The sequence below is a fragment of the Pleurodeles waltl genome, chromosome 11, assembly GCF_031143425.1.
Source record: "Pleurodeles waltl isolate 20211129_DDA chromosome 11, aPleWal1.hap1.20221129, whole genome shotgun sequence".
Taxonomy (NCBI): Eukaryota; Metazoa; Chordata; class Amphibia; order Caudata; family Salamandridae; genus Pleurodeles; species Pleurodeles waltl.
The window spans coordinates 986,429,947-986,450,948 of record NC_090450.1 but is presented as its reverse complement, the minus strand read 5'-3'; the positions used below and the strand labels follow the sequence as shown (position 1 = coordinate 986,450,948).

Sequence of the window (21,002 nt, the reverse complement as noted above, 5' to 3'; positions counted from 1 at the left end):
TTCCAGCTAGTTGTGTTCCTTCTACCACTGCTCTTGCTCCCTCCGTACTCTCTATTCTTGATCCTGTACATGCAAGCACAGTGGCATTTGGCTTTACACATTCTAAACAGATGTCCTGCTGCCTGGAACAATTTGTAAGGAGAAAAATATCCCAAATGCCACAACAAAAACAAATGCTGTTTCGCCCCTAACCTTTCACCATCATCACTGCCTAGCTACCGATCAGACATCTCTAACTTACCTAACCCAATTTTGTGACTTAACCACTGGCACCTCGTATGTTAATTCTTTCATACCTATGGCCATTTCCTCAATCTGATGGGCAATGGCAATAGCCTTGTCTAACGCCAAATCATCTAACAATAATAATTTCTCTGATAGCTAGTTGTTCTTTCTGTGCACAAAATTGACCTTGCATCATTTGGTCCTGGAACATCTGATAGTGTACACTTGACTGTTAAGACCCGTTACCTCTTACATATGAATCCACTGATTCATTTGGAAAATGCCCCCTGGCCTGCAAACATATATCTGGAAACCATTTCATTAATTTTCTTTCCATAGTTCAATTTTAGTTGTCTCTATAAATGTTTAAAATGGATCTAATTCATTTTCATCCTTTTTGGAAATGCCCTTTTCTGTGGGGTTCCCCCCCATCTTATTAGCTTCTGACCTCCTGTTTTTGATACAGTGCTGAATCTCTTTTTGCTGGCTTTAGGACTCTGGGCACTTTACCACTGCTGGCCCAGTGCTAAAGTGCAAGTGCTCTCGGTCTAAATTGTATTGGTGATAGGTTTAACCACGATTAGCACATTTGATTTACTAGTAAGTCCCTAGTATAGTGCACCATGTGTACCCAGGGACTGTAAATCAAATGCTACTATTGGGCCGGCAGCACTGATTGTGCCACCCACAGGAGCAATCCTGTAAATATGTCTCAGACCTGCTGCTGCAGTGTCAGTGTACACCCACTTGCCACGCCCAAACCTTTCCTTTTAGTACATGTAAGTCACCCCTAGGGTACACTCAAGGCAGCCCCATGGGCAGTCTGCAGTGTACTTAAAAGGTAGGACATGTACTGGTGTGGTTTACAGGTCCTGATAATGAAATACTGCTAAACTCGGTTTTCACTATTGCAAGGACTATCTCTCCCTTAGGGTAACATGGGGATTGCCTTGAAATATGTCTTAAGTGTAATTTCCCATTGGGAGCAGCTATAGATATGGAGTTTGGAGTCTGAGCTCACAATTTAAAAATGCATCTTTTGGTGAAGTTGGTCTGTAAATTGTAAGTTTGTAAATGCCACTTGTAGAAAGTGGACATTTTCTTGCTTAACCATCCCGTGCCTCTGCCTGGCTGTGGGATATGTGTCTGGGTCAGGATGACAGCGGAGTTGTGCCTTGCATATCCTGATGGGTCTTCCTGGCCTAGAGTGGTGGGAGGAGCTGACCCTTGCCCCTGAATAGGGCTGTGCCTGCCCTTACACACGGTAAGGAACCAAAGCTGCATGTTCGGAAATCAAAGCATCGCCTTTCCAGTGAGGAAAGAATCGACACATCACCTTCCCTGCGCAGTAAGAAACTGGCGCATCGCTTTGCTTTTTGGTGCCTCAGCTCCCCTGCGCACGCATCTTGTTGGTATCTTTTTAGCACAAATTACCTGGTATGCAGCAAAAACAATCATTGATTCTCATGAATTAAGACTCTTTTCAACCTTTAAAAAGTGATATCTTTACTTGAGTATGTTGGATTTTTGTCATTTTGGTCTTGTTTTACTCAGATAAATTGTGTGTGTGTGTGTGTGTGTGTGCGTGAATGTGTGTGTACGTGTGTGTGTAGACACAAATACTTTACACATTGCTTCCGAGATGAGCCTGACTGCCCGTGCCGAGCTACCAAGAGGGGGTGAGAGCAGGGATTATATTAGCTGTGTGGTTCCCTTACCCAGACTAGAGTGAGGGACCCTACTTGGACACGGTGCAAACCACTGCCAGCTGGAGACCCCATTTCTAACAATCCTCATCTAACAATAGTGGCAGCCACTGTTTACCTCTCAATGCCCCTTTGAACCAAGGCAATATTTGGGCTCCTTCCATCTTTTACTTTTCCTTTTTGGAGAACGTGGCAATTAAAAAAAAAAAAAAATCACCTTCTCAATATTTTAAGTGACCACAGAACAGTAGATGAACTAAACTGGTCTACCAAATATGTTGATAGTTGAAATGAACAAAACATCATGTTAGCAGAATTTCCAGTACAATATCGTATGAACAGTATTACTGGCCCGCCCCAGAAGAATCATCACGTTCTCGCCAGACAGCCAGAGCAATATGTGATCTGCCGTCACCGCCCGGCAAGGCCACTGTCCAAAGCCTGCGCTCCTGCGCTGGCACTGCAAGTGATGCGTATGTGGCTCTCTGCTGCACCGCTCAAAGAGGACTGCCATGTGCCGTCCAGAGGCTCATGTCTGCAACGGTTGAGACGCCGCTGCCATGTGAACACGCCCTCGCACCTCCCCTGGACTGCCGCATAGCACCGCAGCTCATCATCGCTGGTTAGGCTCCCGCTGCTGCAGCAAGGTCGAACGCTGCCCCGTACTGCAACCACAGGCTGTTGAGAGAGTAAGACGAGCAGGTGCAGCCCTCAGCTGCTAACCTTAACTTGGTGAGAGACTGATCGGGCCTAGGTCTGAGGCCTGTGTGCTAACCTAGATACAAGGGGAGGGAGAGAAGCACGACCTACACCGACCAGTTTACCTGAAAGACCCCAAGCCTGCTACAAGTAGGCGGACCCAGTACCATGGTGGGGGGATCACTGGAACCAGTTGACTGCCTTATCAGAGGAGGCCCATAAGACCACCACGCCCCACAACCAGTAATCGGATATTCATGTATAACTGAATGTGTAGTGAGCATCTATGTTTTTGAGTAATAAAAGTACTTGTCTGTTCCTACAAAGAAAGGCACTGAGCTGGATACTGATTTGATTGCACTGCTCGGGGGTGGTGCTGATTTTCAAGCATGCAGATCCCCGGCTACCCTCCCTGAGAAGCCTGTGACTGCTCGTCATCGCTGACACTCAGAGTCCAGTGTGGGAAGGGTTGTACTTGGTCCAGTTTGCACAGCCATGGTAGGGCTGGCCCACAGATAGCAGAGGTAAAAGGCCTTAGGGCCCATGGTTGTGGCCCAGTAGCTCCTGTCCGTCCCGGGAGCTCCTGAATCCTGAACAAGCTCTGACATCTGTAATGATAAACACTATTTTCAACTTAATTCTCACCAAGACTGGTGACTAGAGCAGTTACATAACCTTTGCAAATCAAGCTGAGTGGCCAGTCAGGCTGCCTGATTCTTAAGGTATTTTATATGATGTAAAAAATGTGGCTGGCGCGCTAATTCATCATGGGTGATTAACTACATTTACGGGCTGTGGCAGTCACTGAACTACTGGCATTTTAAATGAGCTTTTCTGCAGAACCTCCTTTATATAATGTTTCACAATCCATAAGTGAGACAACCCCTTTCCTCCTCTCCAAAATCCCACTTTAGACAGCTCAACTGGCCTGCTACAGGCGCTCGGAGTGATATGGGGCTGATATTAAATATCTGTCCATGATTACTTGCAACTAGATCTGAGGGGCGAGGCCGTTCCCACAGTGAGCAGTGGGTGTGTTCAGTCCAGACCACGGCCATCTTCACAGAATTACATATTGTGGTCTGAGTTGACATAATACATTAGTTCCCATCGTCAATGACCTATAAAGGGTGCAACCTTAGGGTATGCTTTGAATGAAACTGTGGTCTTTCATCTCCAAGTCCTGATGCAGTAAAATGCTTTGCATGAATCTCTTTTGCCCTCTTAGTGGGGCGCCCTCACCCACAGCCCCACCAGCCTGAACACTCGTCTCCCCAACGCCCCACTTAACAGACCACCAATAATCTTTATCTCCATGTTGTAGAACACACAACTTGGACCCAAAGTATTAACTTCTTAAAGTTACTAGAATCCTTTGCACTCTGTGCATTCTTGTGGCTCATTAAGTGCCAAGAAAATAGCTGTTCGGTTTCACAGAGGGATTTTGTTAGCAAATTCAGTACGAGCCCTTCCCGTTCCCCTTCCATTTGTGGGCTGAAGAGACCTTTACAACTGCGATTAACTCAATCACCGAAGAAAACTGAAAGTGTACCATTAATTCAGGCTGGTGAGTGAAGGGACTGAGCTGCCAGGGCTCCGAAATCCTAAATCACCACTGAAATGTGACGAACTGAGAACATGCGTAAAAGGAATCTTTTCTGGCCTTATTTTACTAAGCAAGTACCCGTTTTCTTTCACTGCAACTTATCACAAATCTAACCGCCTGAAAGCATTTTGGGCCAAAAAATAAATCTTTCACAGCAACAATATTTAATCCACACAAAACGATTTTATAACAAAGTTTCAAAAAAACACTCCAACTTAGTCTATGATGTGGGTGGGGGTCTTACCGACATGGGCGTCAGGATTCAGAGAGCTGGACTTCACCGATGAAGATTATCTCCAAAATGGAAATACTAAAACAAAACAGAGACAAGGAAGAGAGGAGCTTTGTTACTGACACAACAAACACTGCGAAGAAAACAGCTTAAATCAGCAGCACTTCTATCACCAGCCAGATCCACTCACATTTGTGCGGAGGTCTTTGTTAAACAAGTGGAGAGAGCCCGATTGTGTCCCCATGGTTCTTTACAAAGTTTATAACTGAACTGTGTTGGTCTAGTCTGACACCGACCTAACATTTACAAAAGTGACCACCGCACATGCAGAGCGGAGACCCTTGTGAGGTTCATGCAATATGAGCAAAGCTTCAAACAGGAGCCTCCATTCTCTGGATCCAATTCACAAGATAAGTTGGCCATTTGCTTCCTTGGACCACTGATAGAATTGGGACATACTTCCTGGAATTCACACAAATTAAATGGAGGAGTGCTCCTGGAAAGCTGATAATACACACTAACCAGCAACCGTGCCCAACGTTCCGAAGTCTTCATTCGGTATCAAACCCAAGTACTGGTGGGTCTGAATGCATGAGGCATGCATGGGTCCACCATGGCCCCGGCCTAAACTCAACCATTATACAGTTAGCAGCAGCCCTCGCGGATGTTGGACTCAATGACTCCCTTTATACACAATGTCTGCAGAAGACGGACTACCGCCTACGAATGTTGTGCACAATGTTATATCCTCCAATACGAAAAGATGACAGGATATTCAGTTTTCTCACCAACTTTGTCAAGGCTCAATGTATAGTGACTTGTATCGCAAGGATGCTAGGATTTAGTAGGTACATGAAAGCAAAAAAGTCATAATTTCTTGGATCATACTGGTTTTTAGGAGCACTGTATGGCTACATAGGGCAAAATCTTAATCTTTCTGAGTTCTCAAGTCTCCGATGTTATCCCTCCATGAGCACATCTCAGCATCAAAGTCATCTGGTTGGCAAAGCTATGCTTTCCAAGCAACACATACCCCTCCCTGTGAAATCATGCCTGAGAGAGCCAACAGAACTCCTTGGTCTGAACTCCGACCACAGTCAAGCATGCAGCATCATACCATAAACGTCTCACCACCAATGAGTGGCCTATTCACAAATACAACAAATGAATGATGGCTTCTTCTCGCAGAACAACATGGTCCGGCCAACCCACATATCATCTCCCAGAGCATCTATTTGCCTTGGATACAGAAGGTTCCTTCCACTGCAGCTTCCACGGATTGGTACCCGTCGAGTGGCAGGTTTTCATAGAAACCCACTGCAGAACATTCTTGCTCTGCCAGCAACTATCACTTCCCCATGCAGCCTTGCCAGGGAGGATGCCTGAAATCCATAGGTGCTTCTCTAGAGTGATGGGGCCAGCACTGGCAGCCACACTTTGAACAATTCATTTCATCTGATCGGTAAAGGGCTGCTGTCCAGATGGCAAGAAATGTGAGTAGAAGTCGGGTCTGCCTCCAGACATTTAAACAACCTCACCCCAAAAACTAAGTGGACCTGCACAAGTGTTTTCCTAGATGCAGGTGATATGTAATGCATGTGCCCTCTTGGCTCGGAAGACTGAAGCCCTGATCCTACCTGCTGTCATGCCTTGGAGTATTTCAGTCAACACAAACAGTCCAGTAGAGCAATTCCTGAATTCCTAGACCCTGTCAACAAAAATGGAGGAGCAGAAACTGTTGTAACACTAAGTGCAAGTGGGCTAACCTTTGGTGCACCTGGCTGTGGTGCAGCACGCTACGTAACTGTACGTATGCAGAGCTAGGATAAAGTTAAGATGGCTGCCATTTTGGGACTCCGTCAGTTCCAGCATTCAAAGAGGCCAAATGTGTTGATTTCATGTCTGTTCTGAGACACCTTTCCTGATGGCCTCAAAAGTCGTAGTGGGGACCCAGCACGGTGGTCACGAGGAAGGGCTCTACAATGAACACGATTCCCTGCATTAATATTTGCCTATTCAGAGACACAGGGGACCCTTTCCCTCCTGTTGCATCCCTGGTGAACACTACTCTCTCATCTGCCCTGTATGAGCACAAGCCCATCACCACAAGTTGCCATCCTCGGGGCCTCCTGACACAGCAAGCCGTGCACTGGTGAACCACCACGTTTGCCAGAGGTTTGACAGTTTTGAAAGCGTGGCCCTTCGTGTACCACTTTTGTCATTAGGAGGTCAGGTTGTAACTCAACCCCATGTTTGTAGCCTGTCCTTACCCCTTTCGTTGAGGATAACTCCTCTGATGACTAACTATTGACCGATTATTACAACCTCCAAGGTTGCTTAAGATGAAACAGTACAAAGTCCAAATAAGTCGTCACCTCTAAAAAAAGGGTGTCAGTTCAGGTCCATGTGTCCACCAGAAATTACACGGTTCGACATTTTGCAGCGGTCCAACATATAAGCTTCAAAGTTTGTGAGCTACCAAACCTGGCAGGTTCTGTAGCTGGAGATCCCACATGTTAATGGAATCAGAACATCTTGACCACACAAGGTACATTTAGAAATACTCATCTCAGTAGTCCAAGAACCCTGAGGCACCAAAAACAAAAATCAACCACGACTCAAATAAATCAAGAACACTGAGTTATTAACTCTTAATCCAACTTTGGCTTACTTTAAAATTTTGATTCGGGTACGGGTTTATTTTTCCAAAACACCCCTTTAAGGATTCAAGACTTTGAAGAGAGGATTGTAGCAAGTCCCTCAGGGACTCTTTTCTGACTAGTCTTTCCCAGAGCTACTCCAAACATTCAGGTTACAAGATTCCATGTCACTGGACAGCTCTGAGGTTGATTATGCGCTGAAGCACCATAGGCGAATAGCTGGCCATTGTTTCCAATGAGGTGTGATTCAAAGCAGCCCATGAACCTGTGGAAAGAACCCAAAGAGGCCCAAAATACTGAATAAAATAAAATTCAATTAAAACAATTAAAATAAAAACAAAATAAAAAGTGGAACTTTTTAATGTGTCATTCTGATACCATTGGTTTTTATGATGTTCGACAAGTTTACAAGAGATTTTCCTTTTGAAGAACTAAGTCAGATTGGACATTCATAATTATTCTAAGTGTAATGTTTGTGTTATACACAGGGGAACTGGAATAATGCGTCAGGGGAGGGCCAAACTATGCAGCAAGGTTAATTACATTATGCGACAAGGAAAGGCAAATTATGTGGCACATTTTGTGATACTATTACCTCATTATTTTGTCGTTTTGAAACGTAGCAACACTTTCTGTGGATTAGTTGCAATTCATTAGTACCAGTTTAACACCTAAATATAGCAATACCCAACAGACTGGTGACCAATCATCCTTTGCAAATGTCCTTCGACTGCACGGCATCATACGGTGCTGTGTTTTTAGTAACTTTTGAACCGTTTGAGCAAGAAACTATTTTTTTTTTTTTAAAGATCTGCAGATTATGTGGCAAATGATTAACTAGGTGGCAAATGCATCAAATCTTCAATTATGTGAAAATCGCCGCACAATCGCCTAATTCCAGTGGTCCTGGTTATACAGCATTACACTCAACTTGCATACCACGTCCTATGAGCTAAGCCTCGCCTTCTCATCAATGGAGCCAGGTGAGAGCAGAAGCCTTCAGACATGCCCTTCTCTGACCCAGACCCAAAATCAAGCGCTGCTACTGGTGTGGGGGACCTTTAAGGGTCTGGGAAAAGGCTTTGCAGTGACAGCCCCCAGCAGTGTGTGGAAAGGCGCCCCCCAGAGGATGAGAGTGCTATGACGCTGTACTAATGGTAAGGGCAGGCATTCTCGCAGGATCCGTGTGCATTTCTTGCAAAACACAGAAAAAATATACCAAGTTCGGAAAGTACCATGCCTCTGGGGCAGCGTGCGATGAAAATCTGAACTTTAATATCTCGTGCTCCCATTTATAATATTGTAATGCTCCCGGGGGAAAGGTAAGCGGCCTATGTGGCTGAGTACAAAACACTCATCTCACAGGCCTCGCCCGGTGTCTGAGTCACTAACCCCAACTTCAGTGAGGCACAGGTGAGGACGAAGAGGGGAAAAACAGACCCAAGTCATGGCCACCAATGGGAGAGTACTCAAACCTTCAAACACTCCACGCATCTCCTCCTAATGACAGTAGTGCACTCACAAATACGTCTGTCGCGACATGTGTGAAACTCCTACGCCAATGAAACAAGAGTGGGACCAGCGTCAGGCAGCCTGCTCCATCCTCGGCCGCCTCACTGAGGTACAGCGCACGTCTAGGGATGGAGGCCTCGAACCCGAGTCTGGGTGCAAGAGATAACACATTGTCTGGTGTGGAGTGGGACCAGCTTCAGGCAGCCTGCTCCATCCTCGGCCGCCTCACTGAGGTACAGCGCACATCTAGAGATGGCGGCCTCGAATCAGAGTCTGGGTGCAAGAGATAACACACTGTCTGGTGTGGAGTGGGACCAGCTTCAGGCAGCCTGCTCCACCCTCGGCCACCTCACGAGGTCCAGCCACGTCTAGGGATGGCGGCCTCAAACCCACATCTGGGTGCAAGAGATAACACATTGGGCCTGATTACAACTTTGGAGGAGGTGTTAATCCGTCCCAAATGTGACTGATATACCACCAGCCGTATTACAAGTTCCATAGGATATAATGGACTCGTAATACGGCTGGTGGTATATCCGTCACTTTTGGGACGGATTAACACCTCCTCCAAAGTTGTAATCAGGCCCATTGTCTGGTGTGAAGTGGGACCAGCTTCAGGCAGCCTGCTCCACCCTCGGCCGCCTCACTGAGGTCCAGCGCACATCTAGCGGCCTCGAACCCGAGTCTGGGTGCAAGAGATAACACATTGTGTGGAGTGGGACCAGCTTCAGGGACCCGGCTCCATCCTCGCCGCCTCACTGAGGTACAGCCACGTCTAGGGATGGCGGCCTCAAACCTGAGTCTGGGTGCAAGAGATAACACATTTTCTGGTGTGGTCATATTCAGTGCTTAATTTGTGCTTGTTGTTTCCAGTGCTGAGCACCAGCACTTATTTTTGAGGGCCGGGGCTCATTCTTATGCCTCAAGCATTTTCTGCGAGCAAAAGACACATATGGGAAAGACGGGGGAAGGGAAAAACGAAAAAGCGTCACAAAGGGAGAAAGTAAAAGCTTCAAGAGTGAGCTGAAGGGGCAGCGAGTGGCTTTCTATGGATTGAAGAGGCCAGAGATGGCTTTAGGATTACGCTGCCTCAGTATTCCGTGCTCACACATTTAATTACAGAAGCCGCATGTTTAAGAGAAGGGCTTTGGGCACCGGCACCTTTGTATTTACAAAGTAAGCACTGGTCATACCATACCTTGCAAATGCTGATATCGCCCAGAGCGGTATTAACTTGGGGCAGCATTACCGCCCCGTTCAGATATTACCTACTACTCCGAAGGCGCTATAACAAAGGGTACCGAGTTTCCGCTCGGTGAGAACTGCATGTTTTACGTTTTCTTTGCCAGTTTTCTTTCTTTGCACTTCACCGAGTTATTTTTGACGAAAAGCGAAACAGAAAATATATTGGTGTGCAGTTGTTCCCCACACAGTTTGTAAACCGGATTAGAGTGTAAATTATCATCTGTGCCCGAAAGAGGCCAGCAACAGGACCTGGAGTGAATTATTTATCTATTAACTAGTTTTGGGGAATAGATTTCGGTAGAGAGAGAAGGAAGAAAAAATGTAACATCTACATTTGTGGCTAAGAAACAGGTAGTCCAACTCCTAAATGCACTGCTTTCTAGTCAACACCAAGTCTGCGATTGGAGCAAGATGGATGTCATACAGGTAACAAGCATTTGCAAAGCCAATAGTTCTCCCCTATGGAAGAGCTAGTGGCTTTGCCAATGTGTTTTAGCCATGTTGTTCACCAGGGTGGCTGCTGTTCTGCATGGCTAAAAGTTAGTGGCGTAAAGGAGTGCGGGGTGGAGTATCGTGTGGAATGGTGAAGAGTGGAGTAGAGTGTTGAAGAGTGGAATGCCACAGAGTGTAGTTGCATAGAGTAGCGTACAGGAGAGTAGAGTGGACTGATGTAGAGTGACAGACTACAGTAAAAGAGTGCAGCGGCGTAGAATTCAGCGGCGTACAATGCAGAGTCGTAGAATGCAGTAGCATATACTAGAGTGGTACATAGTGGAGTGCAGTGGTGCAGAGTGGAGTGTCAAAGAATGCAATGGCATAAACTGGTGCAGAAGGCAGTGGCGTAGAGTGCAGTGATGCAGAGTGGAGTGGCGTAGAATGCATAGAGTTAAGTAGCGGAGTGCAGTGTTGCAGAGTAGAATGTCGTAGTGTAGTGATGCAAAGTACATTGGCGTAGAGTGCAGCTGTGTAGAGTACATTGGCATAGAGTGCAGTGGTTTAGGGTAGAATGGCGTAGTGTAGATTGTTTCAGAATAGAGTGAAGTGGCATACAGTGGTGCAGGGCAGAGTGCAGCTCTGTAGAGTGGCGTTGAGTAAAGTGGTGTAGAGTGCAGTGGTGCAGAGTAGATTAGAGTGGCATACAGTGGATTGGTGCAGAGTGCAGGGCATAGAGGTAAGTGTTACAGAGTAAAGTGCATTGGCATAAAGTGTACTGGCATAGAGTGCAGTGTTGCAGAGTGGCGTGGAGTTGTGCAGAGTAGATTGGAGTGACCTACAGTGGAGTGGTGTAGAGTACAGTGGAAAAAGAGAGCAGTGGTACAAAGTGGCACAGAGTGCATTGACAGAGTAGAGTAGAGAGGTGTAGAGCTCAGTGGCGTAGAGTGGAATGGTGCAGCTTGAATTAATGTGCAGCGGCGTGAAGTGGTGCAGAGTAGAATGGAGTGGCGTATGGATGGTGCGGAAGCACACCGCCATTACAGACAACACATTTTCAATTGAAATGACCATTACATTTGCACAGACCTGCAGTTTTACTAATAAAACTATACAGCGCACACACAATGCGTGGAAATGGCATCAACTAGTATATTGATTTGTTTTGATCATGTTAAAAGTATTTGTTTCCAAAACACTTCAGAAATAACGATAAATGTGCTTCATTTGTGCGTTCACAATTCCGAAATACTTGCACAATTAATTTAAATGTTGCTGTGTGCTAGAAAAAAAAAAACATTTCCTACCCCCCAGCATCCAGTAAGATTGTCACATAAATCCTCTCACTCTAAAGTCAAAGAAAGACAAGTAAATACCAACCTCCTTGGAAGACAAAGCCTGACATTTGACCTCTGTCTTTGAGTGCACAGCAAATGTGACAAGATAAGAATAAGATTTACAGGCCTGTTTACAAAAAGGAGCATTGGTGGAAGAATACAAAGGGACTTGGCGTGAAAATGCTTTGCTCCTCGGAAGGGAGAACTCAGCCTGGACAGCCTAACGCAAATAAAGCTAGCAAATATAAAGGCAGAAAATGTGAGTTACAAACCACAAAGCCAATTGTAAGCAACAGACAGAATACATTCCCAGGGAAGCTTTCCGAATGTCCCAAAAATGTCTTTAGCAAACCAGACAGCTATGCTAGCTTGTAAACTTCGACCTAAAAAAAACACTGGCCTCCTAGGCTATTCTTTTATTTTTCTTTCTGGATTTTAGGTGGCCTTAATAAGACACCAGGTACAGGTGGCTTGAAATCAGTTTGGCTTTGAAAGCTGTGATTAATTTATTGCAATTCTGAAAACATTTAGCAAAGAATGTGTCTCATTTTAATTATGTTTCAATATTTTGGTCCCAGACTGGTAAGGCTCCTAGAGCCCCCCACCCGTCAATGCATCCTTGCAGATGCAGTGCAAAGCTGTCTCTTTACTCACATTTTTGATAATATTCCTTGAGAAGTGCAAGCACAGCAAGTGAAAAGCATGCATTCACACCTGGGTTGTGAGTGTGATTGCACACAAGGTGCGCCTTCTCCAGCGCATGCGCTAGCCCGCCACATCCCAGGAGAGACTGCGGCAGTGAGAGCCTGCTGGGCAGGTCATACCATCACTGTGTGTTTCACTGCAGGCGGATCCTACACAACTGTGGGATGGTTCCTGGAGGACCCACAGAGTCCCCTCACAACTAACTCCCCAGGAGGCACCATTGGCACAGGCACCTGCTGCTGTAATATGCCACAGGGACTGTCCTTTCCTCGTCCTCATTTGCATGGGAGAACACCCTCATGCAAATGAGGGACTACACCTGCATATTGTGGGGTCTGAAATATGTGTCTGCAAATTTTGTATCACTGATGGGGCTGCAGAGGCTTCTCTAGTCCCTTCTGTGAAATGGAAATGCCCTGGAAGAGGGCAAAGGAGAAGCAAATGCCCCCAAGCGGCTATCATCCTCAAGACCGGAACAAGAGATGCCCAGTTTGAAATAATCCCAAATCCTACAAGGCTGCGCGTACTACAGTGCACATTAGCACAATAGCAGCATCATTTTTGACACAATTGTGTTGCTTTGCTGGACTAGCGTCAAAAGTGTCCAGGAAAGCTCGGGGAGGCCCATAGGATAAAACATTAGTGTCACTTTAACGCCTACCCTGGGCGGGTGTTATAAAAACGACCCTAGAATGGCGCAGTGAAATCTTTAAATTTCACTGTGCCATTTTTTTGGGCCTCCCTGCAGGGGGAATGCCCCCTTGCATACATTATATCTGGCGCAGGTAAAATGTGGCCCAGGGCTTTAGCAAGTGGTGCAATGCTAGCATTGCGTCACTTTGTAAATATGGCACGGGGTGAGGGCCTGTTTAGTGCCGCCGTGGCATAAAATGGCACTATGGTGGCGCTAAGGGGCCCAACGGGCTTGTAAATATGCCCCTCAATACCTCAATCATAAAACCACATTCCCTGTTCAGCATTGTCAGTCTCGATAGCGCCGCCCCACTGTACTGTTAGTTGGAAAATACATACTGAGCTATTTCAGGTCTAGGGGTGCCAAGATTTTATGGCAAGACAGGAGGCTAGCATCATGCCTATCACCTTTATTTGCCACTTCTAGGCAGCACCTTGAAAGAATCTCCAATAGAACACCAGTGACCAAACAATAAATAAGAATGTCACAGTCCATAAAAGCCTCCGGCCAGCCATCTTCTTCCTCTTTTGTTTGCAGCTTCAAGAGCCTCCTGAAGTTTGCAGCTTCAAGAGCAGTCTGTAGGACCTCACTCGGTTTGGGGCAGGCAGGATCCACTCTCCAGTACTCCACCCTGGAGGAAGGAGGGCTTCCGGCGTGCCCTTACTCAGGCTCTGTTGGGACTGTCATCAGCATGGACTCTTAGTACAAGACACCAGGTACTATGCAGTACAGGAGCCAGCCTCAGGCTCGCTTCTGGAGGTACATCACTCTTCCTGAGAAGCTGTGGGTGGCTCTGTGGTGTGACCTGAAGCCGACTAGGAGTACTGAAGGTTTGTCCCATCTCTGCCCTCTGGGGGCTTGCCCCATACCTGCACTCTTGGGGGCTTGTCCCCATCCCTGCACTCTTGGGGGGCCTGTCCCCATCCCTGCACTCTTGGGGGGCCTGCCCCCATCCCTGCACTCTTGGGGGGCCTGCCCCCATCCCTGCACTCTTGAGGGGCTTGTCCCCATATCTGCACTCTTGGGGGATTACCCCCCCCCCATCTCTGCACTCTTGGGGGCCTTTGCACTCTTGTGGGGTTGTCCCCATCTCTGCAATCTTGTGGGGTTGCCCACTCCCTGCACTGTTGGGGGCTTGTCCCCATCCCTGCACTCTTGGAGGGCCTGTCCCCATCCCTGCACTCTTGGGGGGCCTGCCCCCATCCCTGCACTCTTGAGGGGCCTGCCCCCATCCCTGCACTCTTGAGGGGCCTGCCCCCATCTCTGCACTCTTGAGGGGCCTGCCCCCATCTCTGCACTCTTGAGGGGCTTGTCCCCATATCTGCACTCTTGGGGGATTACCCCCCCATCTCTGCACTCTTGGGGGCCTTTGCACTCTTGTGGGGTTGTCCCCATCTCTGCAATCTTGTGGGGTTGCCCACTCCCTGCACTGTTGGGGGCTTGTCCCCATCCCTGCACTCTTGGAGGGCCTGTCCCCATCTCTGCACTCTTGAGGGGCTTGTCCCCATCTCTGCACTCTTGAGGGGCTTGTCCCCATCTCTGCACTCTTGAGGGCTTGACACCATCTCTGCACTCTTCTGAGCAAAGCGGGCACATGTGTTACTCTCTGAAGATGCCACATGAATAATAAAGAGTGATGCTGCTGTGTGATGACAGAACATCCTAAACCTGAGATAGATGAGAATGTGTCTCCATCCACGTGATCACGCAGACGCGGGCCCTGGTGAAAGTCGCGAGCGTGGTCAGATATGATCAGATGCTCTTTCATGTTCACAAACAGTCATGCCACTTCCATAGTGACAGTTACCAATCAATGTGCGGTCAAAATTCCACTACTACCAATGTCGCGTCTCATCACCACCAAAGTATTGGTAAAACTATCACCAATAATAGGATTTATTTCGGTGCTCTGCCTGAACTAAAGGCCAGGGGCCAACCTCGTACAGCTCACCACCGACAGGGTGCGCAGTCCGGGCGCTAGATGTTCAGCACAGTCATCACCACATCCTGACAAGACACAACACTCACAGATCTATAATCCCACTGCTACATACTGTGGTTGTTACAGTGCTTTGAAAGTACAAGACTAAGGACATAAGCACTATAAGGACAACAGAATGCTGTCATGACTTTCTATATATAGATTAAGAAACTCAAAACCACTCTTTTAAAAATGTTTCAAGAAAATGCAAGTGTTGTGATTGAATTGTTGTTTTAACTGTCCATCCCGACGGGGGTGTCTACTCTCAGTCTGGCAATGAGGGATCCGTGGCATGGCTTTTGAATTTCCAAATCTGTTAAGTTTACTGGCAAGTCAGTGGTTTCATGAAGATCTGATGCGGACAACGAAACACACCAGAAGCACACGAGGTGGCCTTATGTCAACCTGATCTCCTCAACAGTAAAAACACAAGAGTGCATGAGCAGAAGGGCACGCGTGCCAGCTAGAAACATCCACCCTCTCTGCAGAAATAATAAAGAGAAGCTATGTCGAAAAGACAGCCACATGACTGATGGAGACACACACACAACGAACCTAAACAACAAAAGTCGCATGACTGCCAAAGATGCCCCACTGATGACCAGACACACATACACACACCTGAAGGAGGGGGGCCTCCACAGCAAAGCCAACTAATTGCTAGAGGTCTGCTCCAGTGCTACACTGACTCACGCAAGACGAAACCCAACAATAGAGCCACTGACTACCGCAGATTTGCAGGCTCTCACAAGAGACAGGAGGCAGCTTCACAAAGGTGCACACTAGACAGAGACCTGCTCTCTTAGCTACACACATATCCACACGCGAGGAGACACAGACACTAAAGAACCAACATGCACTTTATTCATCACTACACACACACACACGAGAGACAAGAGGCACCTGCACAACAGAGGTGGCTGACTACCAGAGACACTCCCCCACACACAGACACACAACACACAGCACCACAACAGAGCCACTGCGTACCAGAGACATGCACTTTATTAATCAGTACACACACACGAGAGACGAGGCACCTGCACAACACAGATGTCTGACTAGCAGAGACATCCGCCCCACACACACATACAGACAAGAGACAGCACCTCAACAGACCCACTGCCTATCAGAGACATGCACTTGATTCATCAGTACACACACACACACACGAGAGACAGAGGTGCCCGACTACCAGAGACACCCACACAGACACACAAGAGACAGCACCTCAACAGAGCCACTGCCTATCAGAGACATGCACTTGATGCATCAGTACACACACACACACGAGACGAGAGGCACCTGCACAACAGAGGTGTCTGACTGCCAGACACCCGCCCTGGACACAAACACACAAGAGACAGCACCTCAACAGAGCCACTGCCTACCAGAAACATGCACTTGATTCTTGTGTACACACACGAGAGACGAGGCACCTGCACAACACAGGTGTCTGACTACCAGAGACATCCGCCCCCCACACACAGAGACAGACAAGAGACAGCACCTCAACAGACCCACTGCCTACCAGAGACAGGAACTCATCGGTAAGCACACATGGATGCACACACACATACCCACACGAAAGAAACGAGGCACCTTCAAAACAGAGCTGCCTGACTGCTAGAAACACCCACCTTTGTTGAAACACACATTGACACGACAGGCTGACAAAAGCAGCTGGCGGCCATTGTGTTCCAGTCCAGCCCTGAATATTGCCAATGAAAACACATCAGACAACACAATCAGGAAGTCCTCGGCCTGGAGATGTAGCAACAATGGCCATAATCCGCCCCAGCACATGCATCAGATGTGCAGGGACTGCATTCACAGAATAAAATTGACTTTCCCCTCCAGTGGAGCTCAGGAATTCCTGCCCATTCAGCGGGGATGTGTCACCGGGAGGTGGAATGTGGACACCGGTGCTCGTGTTGGTTTAAGACTTACCTGTCAAACAGGAAGCAGAGTCAACGAGGCCCTTACATGTCCTCCAACCTCACTCTACAAATGATCTTTGGAAAGAGAGGAAAAGGCAATTTATCAGCTAGAAGGAGGCAGACTGGATCAGTTCCCTCCTGGTGTCTGACCACAGAGTCCACACAAAGGGCCGTTCATCAACACCCAACAGACATGTTCGAGTGTAATAGGGACTTATAAGGAGATGTTACCTGGAAAGGAGCCCTGGTGCAAGTAAACAGAAAAGAGAACAGAGAATGACTCATCAAAGAACAGCCAAGTTTTCAGGGTTTGATAAAACAGGAGCAACAGACTGACCCTTCTAAGGAGAGAAGGCAGTGAGTTCCAGATCTTCGCAACATCTAGGGAAAGAGCCTGGCCAGGTAGGTGAACCCAACAGAAAGTGGGGGGCTCTACAGAAGAGCATCTGTAGACCTGAGGAAGCAAACCCCCTGATGGTGATGAACCCTATCCTGTAGATCGCCAGGTCCTGTGCCGGGAAAGGCACAGAAGACCATGCACATGTATTTAAAACCCAATGTGCTTGGACACCGGTAGCCGTCCTAAAGGCTTGGGAGACAAAAAAACTCTTAGGGCGGGTGAAGGCAAGACGGGTTGCATTCAGTTTGCACTGTAGGGGATACCTGAGGGTTTCAGGAGAAGTCAGGAACAAAGAATAGCAATATTCCAGGTGACTTCATTGACTGGTCCTGCACAAGTAGAGAATTAAGTGTGGTGGGGGAATCAGAGGGTGGTGCTAGAAGTCCATCAAGGGAGAAACCATCCTTGCTTGGCCATGAGGGTACTAAATGGTCCATGTATATCTTCCAAGATTGACGGATGTTCTTTCCTTCTAGCATTCCGTTGATGTCCATCACACCATGAAGCCCCGGTAGCAGGACTATTCCCTTTACTCTAGTCGGTCGGATGATAAAGGACCAAGCAGGAAAACAAACTGCTGCCCTTAACCCTGGGCATCTTCTGGAATCCAACTCAAGATCGAAGCCCAAAGTTAAAAGAAGAAACAAGCCCATCTATCCTGCCTGCCCTGAGAGCCTCTGGAACCAGCTCCGGCGGGAAAGCCAATCAGACTGAACCATAATGATGACTAAAGTCCGTGTGACCAGCTGGTTTATAGACCCCACTCATGAATGATGCAAGGAGCCATTGTTGTTACCCTTTGTGACCAGCTTAGCCTAGAGGCGGGGTCCATCAAGTAGTAGAATCTGGAATGTGTAGACCGCTAGACAGGGTCCCAATTACCTAGGATATATAATATTCCTGCTTGTAGGCCTGTACAAATCCCACCCTCACCCCCCCAAAAACTACTCCTGCCACGAGCAGCGATTTCTGAGCTACTGGCAGCCAAATCTGCCAGATCTTCTGGTGGCCCCACCGCTCGCCACGAGCCTCTCTGAACCCTTGGCAAACGCAATTTCTGCAGCAATTGATACATTCAAAGACTGCTTGTGTCCCAAACATTGACTATGAAGGAACAGCATAAGTATGTATACCTTTACCAGATGCATTAGGAAAGATAAGAAACAGAAGCATTTTTGTCCACCTAGTGGAAAACTGTGAGCCGACGGTGGCTCTGGAACACCCAGGAAAAAAAAAAAACTTTAATAAAGACACTTTGTTTTATTTTAGTTTATTTTGAATGTTTTGGATTTGTGGCCCAAAACACCAAAGGAGCAAAGTCAATCTTGTGCGCAAGAAATGACCAGTAATCGTCAAGAACCTGATGTGCTAGCGTGTGGGCAGCCACAGTGGATGCTTTGTATCGCGCCATACTACAGCTGGCCACTGATAGCCTGAAGACAGGGAACGTCAGCCACCTCTGAAGTCAAGTAACCTGGGTGTTACATTAAACCTCAAGCTCTCACTGCTCCCAAAGTCAACACGCCGGCTGATGGTGGGAATCAAAAGCTTTACTCACACAAGATGTACATCCCATTCCTCCAAACCAATGAAGGGGTGGAGCGGACTATTGTAGCATAATTTACACAGGGCTTCAAAGACGCTTTAACAGGACAGAAACACTACAAAATAACTTCTTTATACATATATTCCATATATTCCCTATAATCATGCATCTATAGATTTACTTTACTACTACTACTGGATAAGAGAGAAAAAAAGCACTCTCTCGAGTGCCCTACTCTGTCTCATCCTATATCTCTCTCAATCTATCCCCTACCTCCACTCTCTGCCTCATCCCAAACCTCATTCTGCTACTAGGATCTCCAAAATAATCCTCCTAGACTCTTCCCTGCTCTACACCTCCTTGCTCACCCCAAACCTCACTTTACTAGTGTGATCTCCAAAATAATCCTCCTAGACTCTTCCCCCCCCCCTCTACACTTCCTTGCTCACCCCAAGCCTGTTTACTACTAAGATCTCCCAAACAACACTACTAAATGCTCCCTCGTGTATCCCTACTTTACCTATCCCAGACCTCATCTTACTACTATGATCTCTCAATTAACACTTTCTGGGCGCTTCCCTCCATTATTCTATTCAATCCAACTAACAGACTCACTGTCCACTGCTCAAATTACTCATATTTCCTAACACTAATCCTTTTGGGTTCCTGAGTAGTGTGCTACTTGCCAAAAAGTGCTTTTACTACCTCGTCTGGGGTAGTAAGCGCTATATAAATATAATTACAAAACCAGGAAACTGGATGGGCTTGACACTCAATAGAGGCAAGTGTCAAGTTCAAGGCCCTCAGGACTGGGGCACAACTCGGAAACTGGCACTCCACTCTGCAGGAATGACTGAAACAAACAAGCATATCCCCTGGGGTCCAAAGAACCAGGTTTTGGAACGCCCCAAGCCCAAACCTTAAATCAGAAGCAAGTTACAAGCAATTCAGGAAACACCCAAAATATCTGAACTCGTTATCAATAGAACTCAGCTCTGAACAGGGGTTGCAACTGAGGAACGTCCTCACTCGAGTGGGCTCTACCTTCGTCCCCCCATGCCTGTGGAGGAGAGAGCCTCCATGGGACCTTGAAGCTAACAAAATGTGATGTGCTGTGCTTTCTATAGCTTCCAATTGAATAAATATCTTCGGAACATAAGAGATTAGCATCACAAGTTTTCCTTTCTTAAACGTTTCTAGTTGATAAATACTATAATAAAGAAAAAAACCTTTAAAAGTAAAATGCTATTTCCACCCTGTGGGGAGGGGTCATATCTTGACTATTTAGAAGTTGCGTGCCCTGAGGAAGGAAGGCAGAAACAACGAGGAACATAAGAGGATGGAAAAAAGTAACAGAGGCAAAGGTTAAAAGGAAGAAGAAGACATTCATTCAGTTAAAATACAGATGAACAGAAAAATCCATATAACTACAATAACAAAATGATTATGGGGGTTATTCTAACTTTGGAGGAGGTGTTAATCCGTCCCAAAAGTGACGGATTTACCACCAGCCGTATTACGAGTCCATTATATCCTATGGAACTCGTAATACGGCTGGTGGTATATCCGTCACTTTACCGTCACTTTTGGGACGGATTAACACTCCTCCAAAGTTAGAATAACCCCCTATGTCTTTCACCACAAAAGAGCCACTTTTGAGGGCACAAGAAAAAGCTAATGCGAGATGACTAATCTGGCACCCATAAAGATGGCGCCCCATCACCTTGTTTTAAAAGCAGAATATGGGTTCTGGGTGTCATTTAAATTATGGTGGGTCCCACCCCCCCCCCCCACCCCCTCCTCGCCGGCTGGCTTAGGGAGGCCTTTAGGACACCCAGTGGGGCAGTTCAGCACACCGAATGGGTGTAACGCAAACCCTGCACTTCAGGGGGGCCCCTATTTGGCCAATGAATGTCTATAAGATATTGGAAATTCAGGGGGGCTCATCCCATTCTGTGCCGGTGGGGGTGCATGATTTTGCGTTACACCACTGGCAAGATTTTTCACCCCGCTCTGCTAACTTTTTTGTTTCACTGGAATAAACTCCCAAAGTGTGAGTGTATCAGTGTCTCACTGGTCTAT

The 21,002-nt window shown here is 47.0% G+C and overlaps 1 protein-coding gene across 5 annotated transcripts in view; it reads right to left on the bottom strand.

Moving 5' to 3' along the window:
- GNB1L (G protein subunit beta 1 like) overlaps nt 1-21,002 on the bottom strand; it is a 350,649-nt gene that overhangs the window by 308,745 nt on the left and 20,902 nt on the right. For all 5 annotated transcript variants that reach the window (XM_069215300.1, XM_069215302.1, XM_069215304.1 and 2 more), the window contains exon 2: nt 4,481-4,546. Coding sequence is in view for 1 of the 5 variants with exons in the window: in XM_069215299.1 (XP_069071400.1) it covers nt 4,481-4,486 (6 nt within the window). In the remaining 4 variants the exon portion in view is untranslated. The remainder of the gene's footprint in view (nt 1-4,480; nt 4,547-21,002) is intronic.